The 9,378-nt window shown below is 45.2% G+C and overlaps 1 protein-coding gene across 1 annotated transcript in view; it reads left to right on the forward strand.

The window, feature by feature from the left end:
- Window positions 1–3,039: 3,039 nt before the first annotated feature.
- NTSR1 (neurotensin receptor 1) overlaps window positions 3,040–9,378 on the forward strand; it is a 22,698-nt gene continuing 16,359 nt past the window's right edge. Inside the window, exon 1 of the mRNA XM_061553989.1 lies at window positions 3,040–4,185. Coding sequence (XP_061409973.1) covers window positions 3,475–4,185 — 711 coding nt within the window. The 5' untranslated portion in view covers window positions 3,040–3,474. The remainder of the gene's footprint in view (window positions 4,186–9,378) is intronic.

Raw genomic sequence — 9,378 nt, forward strand, 5'->3', positions numbered from 1 at the left:
TAGATACCAATTCATTTTCATGGATTTTACAGGAAAAACTAAACTGAAAAACACTGCAATGGTTTCATCTGGTAATGCGTTTACACGCCTGCTATTTATTAAAAATGTGACGAGATTGCTAAGATATTGGCCTCCAACTGGGTTTTTGTATGTTTAGCTTGCAAGTGAAAGCGACGGTCTTCTTGAATATTCACAACAACACAGTGTCTAACGCCTGCTGACACTGTAAAGGCCATTATCAAACATCATCACCATCTCATTGAACCTCTTATGCACCAGCCAAGATCAATATTTAATTAAATACTGCTATTTTTTTCTTATTCACCGGGAATTTCCTTTTGCGGACAGCATCAACATAACCTTGATTTTAGCTTCCTAATTTATTTGATCTTGGTTAATGATTTAAATTAATGTATTATTTTAATGGCTGATCTAATTATTTGGTTCAAAATGATACAATTAAATATGATACCAAGAGCAGATCTGAGAATTTTAGAAACATTTAATTGTATATGTTGTCCTCAAGAACATATTGGCTAAATCAGTGCATATTACCTGACGTGACGAATGGATCAGATACGTGAACACTCACAAATATGGAACAAAAGTTAAAATATATTCTTGGTTATTTCGGTAAAGTCACGTAGATAGAAAACAAAAAAAGATATAATAAATTTTAATTTAAAAAATTAAATAATAAAAATACGTTTCAAATAATAAAAGCCAAAAAAATCTAGATTTTTTTTATTTGATTTGATTTTGATCTTTTTATTTTTGTTTTCTATCTACGTGACTTTACCGAAATAACCAAAAATATGAATTCCTGCAGTCTCAAAAGTTTTAAATGAAAAGTTGAAAAGTACACAACAAAGCATAGAGAGACGCGTGTTGATAATTACACTGAGCTTAAAGAACATATGCAAATCATAGACATCATGTCGATGAAATCGTGACTTAAAGTTGTCATGACTGCAGGAATTCATATTCTTTGGGTCTTTCTTTTTCACGGTCTTTATTTTCACCTGAAGACGATTGCTCATGTTGCGATAGAAACGTCGTGATTTTGATTTTATTAGTTTTTCTATCTACGTGGCTTTACCGAAAGACCCAAAGAATATCATGTCGATTGCTAATAAAAGCAGACTTTGGACAACTCGCTGGAAGGCATGATGCCCAAGGGACAGGCATGCTGATGAAATGATAGCCCAAGGAGGAAACACACCTGAGATGATGCTCCACCGGGGAGATGAAGCGATGGTTTCAGTCAAGGCCGTAGCCTTGGAGTCAACATTGGGGGGGGACCAAATCTTCCAGGGTGTCTGGGGGTCCCAACCCAGGAAAAAAATCTCAATTTGAAAACTAATTTCCTGCCTAAAATATTTTTAAAAATAACTAACACATGGGATGGACTTTTTTATTTATTTTTGAAAATGTCTAATAGTGTATTGTATTACATTGCTCTGTTTTAACTATTTACAATTTCTTGTTTCATTGCATGTAATGGCAGAGATTAGGGATTAATCAAGTACAACCATAACAACAATCATATAAACATAAATCTATCCATTGATTTATATGAAGACAAGTCCAAATATTGTGACCAAGGTTGAGCAAATTGTTTTTATTTTATTTACATAGCATAGCAATTCTATTTTTCATAACAATATATTGGGGGGGGGGTGGGGCATTTTGAGCATATTTGAATATTGGGGGGATGTCCCCCCTCTCAAAATATGTTATAATTACGGCTTTGGGTTCAGTTAATGTGCGAGAGCAAGAGAGATCATGGCATCGTGTCATTATGTGAGTATGGCAACAACGTAAGCAGGCCTTCATCCAGCAGAGGATAGAACATAGCTTATCATGTATTATCTTGTCTTTTCTTTGTTTTTATGTGTCACGAAATGTAAGCACTCCTCCCGTGCGGATTCAATTAGCCTACGCGTCCGAGATGAAAGCACTACCCTTCCCCTCATTTCCAATTCCACAAACGCAATCTTTCTTAACTGTTTCTTCCTAGGTGGCTTATCTGTGCAGCTCATTGTTAAGATAACGCAATTATACTCTAAGAATTCGAGTGAAACTAAAGAAGTGGTAATTTCAAATTACTATCTGGTGTCTTGTTCATGTATATGCGATATATTACTACGACGGCAACTGAATAAACGTCGAAATGCTATTTTCACATATAGGCTCTTTTTTTTATCATAACCCCATATTGGAATATATTTGATAATGTCAATTTTATGAAAAAAACGTACGTATGAATAGATTTGTGTTGATCTATATGACTTTTCCTTACTACAATATTTCTACTTAAATATGCGTTTTTAAACACATGACTGGATTTTTTTTTTAAATATGCAAAAAAATCAGATAACAGAGTGAATATATTCGTCGAAAAAAATTATTCTGCAGAATTTCTGAGGGGCAGGCATGAAAAGCGAAGTCTGCTTTAAACACGAAATAGAACTCATTTTCATGCAAAAATATGAACCATGTGCCTTACAACTACGCATACACGCCTGCACAAAAACGGCACCTTTTAGCTCTGCCTATAAGTACATTTAATGCAGTGGCATTAAAACATATCGCTTCTCGCCAGTGTTAGCATCTTTGAAATAATGTCTCCCCCACCTCCCCTCCTCTCTCTCTCTTTATCTTTAATTATTCACTCGCCGACCAAACCACTCCGTTGCGAGCTCATTCTCGGCGACCGCTTCGAGTGGCGTCTCAGCAAAAGTTGCGAGCGAGCGAGAGATTTTCGCGGGTGTCGCGTGCTACAGCTGCCGCTACCGCTTTACACCATCTCGTCGGCATTCATGACAAAAGGCAGCGCTTTGGCTCAGCCCGAGAGCGGATTGGTCGCACGAGCTCCCCTTCCGACACGGCGGGCTGCTGCAACACGCGAACCCGCGTTGAGCCCGCCGCTGGCTTGCATTGCCTTGCTTTGCCTATAGCCTCGACATCGTCACACCCCTCCCCTCCCGTGCAGTTTCAGTTTAAATTATCAGCGACCGCAGCCCCGGCGGTCTTAGATGTCCAAGTCTCTCTTTCTGTGTTGATGGGCGCCGTTTTGTGGGTCACGCAATTCCGAGGTTTTTTTTTTTGAGTGAAAGAAATAAGTCATTACCGCACTTTAAGATTATTATTATTTTAGCTGACGATCTTGTTGAGTCGCGTTGCGTTCGAGGAAAACATTTTTGAATCGGGGAGGAAAATAAAAACGTTGCTAGAAAATCCCCGTCGCTTTTGGAGTGAAGCCTGAAATGCGAATTCGTTGTTAAAAAGTGAAACCGGCAACAGCCCATCAGCGACACGGCCGCAGAGCAAACGAAAAAGGGGCCACTCCACCACCCCGCTGCTAAATTGCGGGGCACAACTATACGCGGGCAAAGCTTGCGTTGTGTTCTATTTGTTTAACGATTACTATCACAATCAGCGTCGAGGAGAGAGGCGTCCAAGTCAGCGATTATGAACTATTCAGTGCACGCAGCAGCAGCAGGGCTGCGTCCGACCGCGACAGTATCCGCGCACAGCAGCAGCAGCAGCGGCGGCATCGTCGTCAACGACAGCGCGCACGACAACTCGAGCGGCCAACAGAGCCTCGAGATCAGCACGAGCCTGGGCTCCAAGGCGTTCATCACGGCGCTCTACGTAGCCCTGTTCGTCGTGGGCACGGTGGGCAACGCGGTCACCCTCTACGTGGTGCTGCGCAAGCGGAGCGCACGGCACCTGCAGCACGGCACGGCGCACTACCACCTCGTCAGCATGGCAGCGTCCGACCTGCTCACGCTCATGCTCGCCTTGCCCGTGGAGCTCTACAACTTCATCTGGGTGCACGAGCAGTGGGCGTTCGGCGACCTGGGCTGCCGCGGCTACCACTACCTGCGCGACAGCTGCACCTACGCAACGGTGCTCAACATCACGAGCCTGAGCGTGGAGCGCTACCTGGCCGTGTGCCACCCGCTGCGCGCAATGACCGTGGCGTCACCGAGGAGGACGCGTCGGCTCGTGGCCGCGGTGTGGGTCACCTCGTTCCTGCTGGCGCTGCCCATGGCACTGGTGATGGGTCAGCAGGTGTTCGTGGAGAGGAGGAGGCACGGGTTTGTCGACGAGCACGTGGCTGTCATCCACGTGTGCACCAACGTCATCTCCATCGACACCCTTAAGGTGGTCATACAGGTGAGGTGGAACACGCCAGCGTCGGTTTGGGCTTGAGACTTTGAAGGGCGCGAAAAGAACGCGAAAGGAACTTGACGGCGAAGTGATGAGCGCGACGGAGCTGGGGAGAGGGGGAAACGCGCGGTGGTTTATCAAGGAAATGCGCGACTCGTAGGACAAGACGCGATTTTGATTTCATTGAGTTCACCTTTATTTTGTTTGACCAGGCGAGAACTCTAGGGAGCAGGATAGCCTCATTTGCAAGTTACTTGGGACACTGGTCTGCCAGTAGAGGGAGGAGAGGGGTGGGTGAGTGATAATTAATTGTTGCTCTGAATAGTCCCAAATAAGTAATTGGCGGTGGAATTTTCGAACTTAACAAAATTAGGGCCCTGACGTCGGCACAGAAACAAAGGTATTGAGTTCTCGTGCTAATGACGTCGGCACAGAAACAAAGGTATTGAGTTCTCGTGCTAATGACGTCGGCACAGAAACAAAGGTATTGAGTTCTCGTGCTAATGACGCCGGCACAGAAACAAAGGTATTGAGTTCTCGTGCTAATGACGTCGGCACAGAAACAAAGGTATTGAGTTCTCGTGCTAATGACGCCGGCACAGAAACAAAGGTATTGAGTTCTCGTGCTAATGACGTCGGCACAGAAACAAAGGTATTGAGTTCTCGTGCTAATGACGCCGGCACAGAAACAAAGGTATTGAGTTCTCGTGCTAATGACGTCGGCACAGAAACAAAGGTATTGAGTTCTCGTGCTAATGACGCCGGCACAGAAACAAAGGTATTGAGTTCTCGTGCTAATGACGCCGGCACAGAAACAAAGGTATTGAGTTCTCGTGCTAATGACGTCGGCACAGAAACAAAGGTATTGAGTTCTCGTGCTAATGACGCCGGCACAGAAACAAAGGTATTGAGTTCTCGTGCTAATGACGTCGGCACAGAAACAAAGGTATTGAGTTCTCGTGCTAATGACGTCGGCACAGAAACAAAGGTATTGAGTTCTCGTGCTAATGACGTCGGCACAGAAGCAAAGGTATTGAGTTCTCGTGCTAATGACGTCGGCACAGAAACAAAGGTATTGAGTTCTCGTGCTAATGACGTCGGCACAGAAACAAAGGTATTGAGTTCTCGTGCTAATGACGTCGGCACAGAAACAAAGGTATTGAGTTCTCGTGCTAATGACGTCGGCACAGAAACAAAGGTATTGAGTTCTCGTGCTAATGACGTCGGCACAGAAACAAAGGTATTGAGTTCTCGTGCTAATGACGTCGGCACAGAAACAAAGGTATTGAGTTCTCGTGCTAATGACGTCGGCACAGAAACAAAGGTATTGAGTTCTCGTGCTAATGACGTCGGCACAGAAACAAAGGTATTGAGTTCTCGTGCTAATGACGTCGGCACAGAAACAAAGGTATTGAGTTCTCGTGCTAATGACGTCGGCACAGAAACAAAGGTATTGAGTTCTCGTGCTAATGACGTCGGCACAGAAACAAAGGTATTGAGTTCTCGTGCTAATGACGTCGGCACAGAAACAAAGGTATTGAGTTCTCGTGCTAATGACGTCGGCACAGAAACAAAGGTATTGAGTTCTCGTGCTAATGACGTCGGCACAGAAACAAAGGTATTGAGTTCTCGTGCTAATGACGTCGGCACAGAAACAAAGGTATTGAGTTCTCGTGCTAATGACGTCGGCACAGAAACAAAGGTATTGAGTTCTCGTGCTAATGACGTCGGCACAGAAACAAAGGTATTGAGTTCTCGTGCTAATGACGTCGGCACAGAAACAAAGGTATTGAGTTCTCGTGCTAATGACGTCGGCACAGAAACAAAGGTATTGAGTTCTCGTGCTAATGACGTCGGCACAGAAACAAAGGTATTGAGTTCTCGTGCTAATGACGTCGGCACAGAAACAAAGGTATTGAGTTCTCGTGCTAATGACGTCGGCACAGAAACAAAGGTATTGAGTTCTCGTGCTAATGACGTCGGCACAGAAACAAAGGTATTGAGTTCTCGTGCTAATGACGTCGGCACAGAAACAAAGGTATTGAGTTCTCGTGCTAATGACGTCGGCACAGAAACAAAGGTATTGAGTTCTCGTGCTAATGACGTCGGCACAGAAACAAAGGTATTGAGTTCTCGTGCTAATGACGTCGGCACAGAAACAAAGGTATTGAGTTCTCGTGCTAATGACGTCGGCACAGAAACAAAGGTATTGAGTTCTCGTGCTAATGACGTCGGCACAGAAACAAAGGTATTGAGTTCTCGTGCTAATGACGTCGGCACAGAAACAAAGGTATTGAGTTCTCGTGCTAATGACGTCGGCACAGAAACAAAGGTATTGAGTTCTCGTGCTAATGACGTCGGCACAGAAACAAAGGTATTGAGTTCTCGTGCTAATGACGTCGGCACAGAAACAAAGGTATTGAGTTCTCGTGCTAATGACGTCGGCACAGAAACAAAGGTATTGAGTTCTCGTGCTAATGACGTCGGCACAGAAACAAAGGTATTGAGTTCTCGTGCTAATGACGTCGGCACAGAAACAAAGGTATTGAGTTCTCGTGCTAATGACGTCGGCACAGAAACAAAGGTATTGAGTTCTCGTGCTAATGACGTCGGCACAGAAACAAAGGTATTGAGTTCTCGTGCTAATGACGTCGGCACAGAAACAAAGGTATTGAGTTCTCGTGCTAATGACGTCGGCACAGAAACAAAGGTATTGAGTTCTCGTGCTAATGACGTCGGCACAGAAACAAAGGTATTGAGTTCTCGTGCTAATGACGTCGGCACAGAAACAAAGGTATTGAGTTCTCGTGCTAATGACGTCGGCACAGAAACAAAGGTATTGAGTTCTCGTGCTAATGACGTCGGCACAGAAACAAGGTATTGAGTTCTCGTGCTAATGACGTCGGCACAGAAACAAAGGTATTGAGTTCTCGTGCTAATGACGTCGGCACAGAAACAAAGGTATTGAGTTCTCGTGCTAATGACGTCGGCACAGAAACAAAGGTATTGAGTTCTCGTGCTAATGACGTCGGCACAGAAACAAAGGTATTGAGTTCTCGTGCTAATGACGTCGGCACAGAAACAAAGGTATTGAGTTCTCGTGCTAATGACGTCGGCACAGAAACAAAGGTATTGAGTTCTCGTGCTAATGACGTCGGCACAGAAACAAAGGTATTGAGTTCTCGTGCTAATGACGTCGGCACAGAAACAAAGGTATTGAGTTCTCGTGCTAATGACGTCGGCACAGAAACAAAGGTATTGAGTTCTCGTGCTAATGACGTCGGCACAGAAGCAAAGGTATTGAGTTCTCGTGCTAATGACGTCGGCACAGAAACAAAGGTATTGAGTTCTCGTGCTAATGACGTCGGCACAGAAGCAAAGGTATTGAGTTCTCGTGCTAATGACGTCGGGGATGTTAAACGTCCACTGTAAAGCAGACGGCGCGAAAATGTATTACTATTTTTGTAAGTTGTTACATCCGCAGTAATGATCGGGGCGTCCGATGCATTCGAACCGTGAACATCTGGAATAAGGGGCGAACGCGTAAACCGCTCGGCCACATCGTCGTCCAACAGCAATAGCCTTGGTTAATCCACTGCTGGATGATGAAAGCCCCAGTCTGCGACGCAACAAAAATAATAATTTCCACCATGCAGCTGCACACGAGCTGATCTTCACTGCCCCCGTGGCTGCCACTCCGGTCATTATCCCGTGACCACGAGTCGTTATTTCTTCCGATCGTGCCCTGCCCAAGTCCACTTTATTTTCTTCGCAATTTATATGACGCCATTGGCCCGCGCGTATTTTCGCAAATCATCTGATCGCCTGTCTGTCTGTCTCCAAGCAGTGCATCTCTCAAATGCTTCTTTGCGCACTTCTCAGTTTTGATTTAAAGACACGCACGTGCATAATGTTGATGTACATAGAGCGTCTAAATGCAACCGTATCTCAGGGCCAGACACAAAATAGTGGGGCGTGCACATCACGGGGACAAATAGACATACAGTACTTTATTTGTTTGTTTCGGGAAGAGACAGACGTAGGCACGGGATAAGATGAGAGCCTTGGCTTGGACTTAAACGTGCGCAAGGGAGTCGAGAGCACGGATGGATCTGGGATCGGGAAGGGGATTTTAACCCATACCCGGAGGGAAGCGGGCAGGGGGTGTTCGTGAGATGAGAGGGGAGAGAGCGTGGGCATAGAGTAGAGTGAAATTGGAGGCGAGATAGGAGGGTGCTTGGTGGGGAAGTGGAGTGATGTGAGAGGGGAGAGACGGGAGAAAGCAAAGGGAGGGGATCGGGGGGTTGTTAGAGAGAGATGAGATGGGAGAGATAGGAAAAAGCGTGGGGGTGAGCAGAGTGCAATGAGAGTGGAGATGGAGGCGGTTGCGATCGCGTGCAGGATCTTTAAGACGATGAGTGCGATGTTCAAAATAGCCAGGGAGTTGGATTGGGAGCTGGTGGAGATTTTGAGGTACAGTATTCGGGTGATGTGGTCTCGTTTACGCGATGCGGGTGTGGAGTCTGGCAACGGTATTTTAATGGATTTGGGAATTTGGAGAGAATGTATAAACCAAGAAACATTTGGTGAAACAAACCATAACCTGGTTTTCACCTGATTTAAAATAAAGGGTTTTCAAGGAACTGTAGACCTACCCATTATTTGTACTATCTTTCTTTTTTCAACCTTTAGCTTTGGTAACGTTGCACTTTGCATGCACGAGTCTGTGTGCGTTTGTGAATCTATGCGTGTCATTACATTGTGGGGAGCTGTAGTATAGTAGCTAACGGACAGCGCTACGAACTGGGTTTCAACTCCCAGTCACAGCGAACATCTGTGGCAAATATCTCAACCGATCCTGGGCCGAAGGTCGACTCAGCCTAAAATGAGTAACTGGTGCGGTGTGTAAATATTAGGACTGGGGAGACAAAGGCCACTCACCGCCTCGTGTGCCGTGCTGGCCTTCATATGTGCTCTATTAACAGCACTTGCCCCAACAGCGTGGTAAATGATATACGGGAGATCCTTTGTATTTATATTCTGTAAGCTACATCACCCACGCATGAGTTGCGTGTAATAATAATAATACCCCTGAATGCGGCACGATATTAAACGAGATTACAATCGGGGGAAACTTTAACGAATGAAGACTGCCCTATCTTTCCTCCAGTGTGTCACTCAGTGTCTACGATATACACA

Source organism: Lethenteron reissneri, chromosome 19 (assembly GCF_015708825.2).
Source record: "Lethenteron reissneri isolate LAM-NWPU_2019-01 chromosome 19, ASM1570882v1, whole genome shotgun sequence".
Lineage (NCBI taxonomy): Eukaryota > Metazoa > Chordata > Hyperoartia > Petromyzontiformes > Petromyzontidae > Lethenteron > Lethenteron reissneri.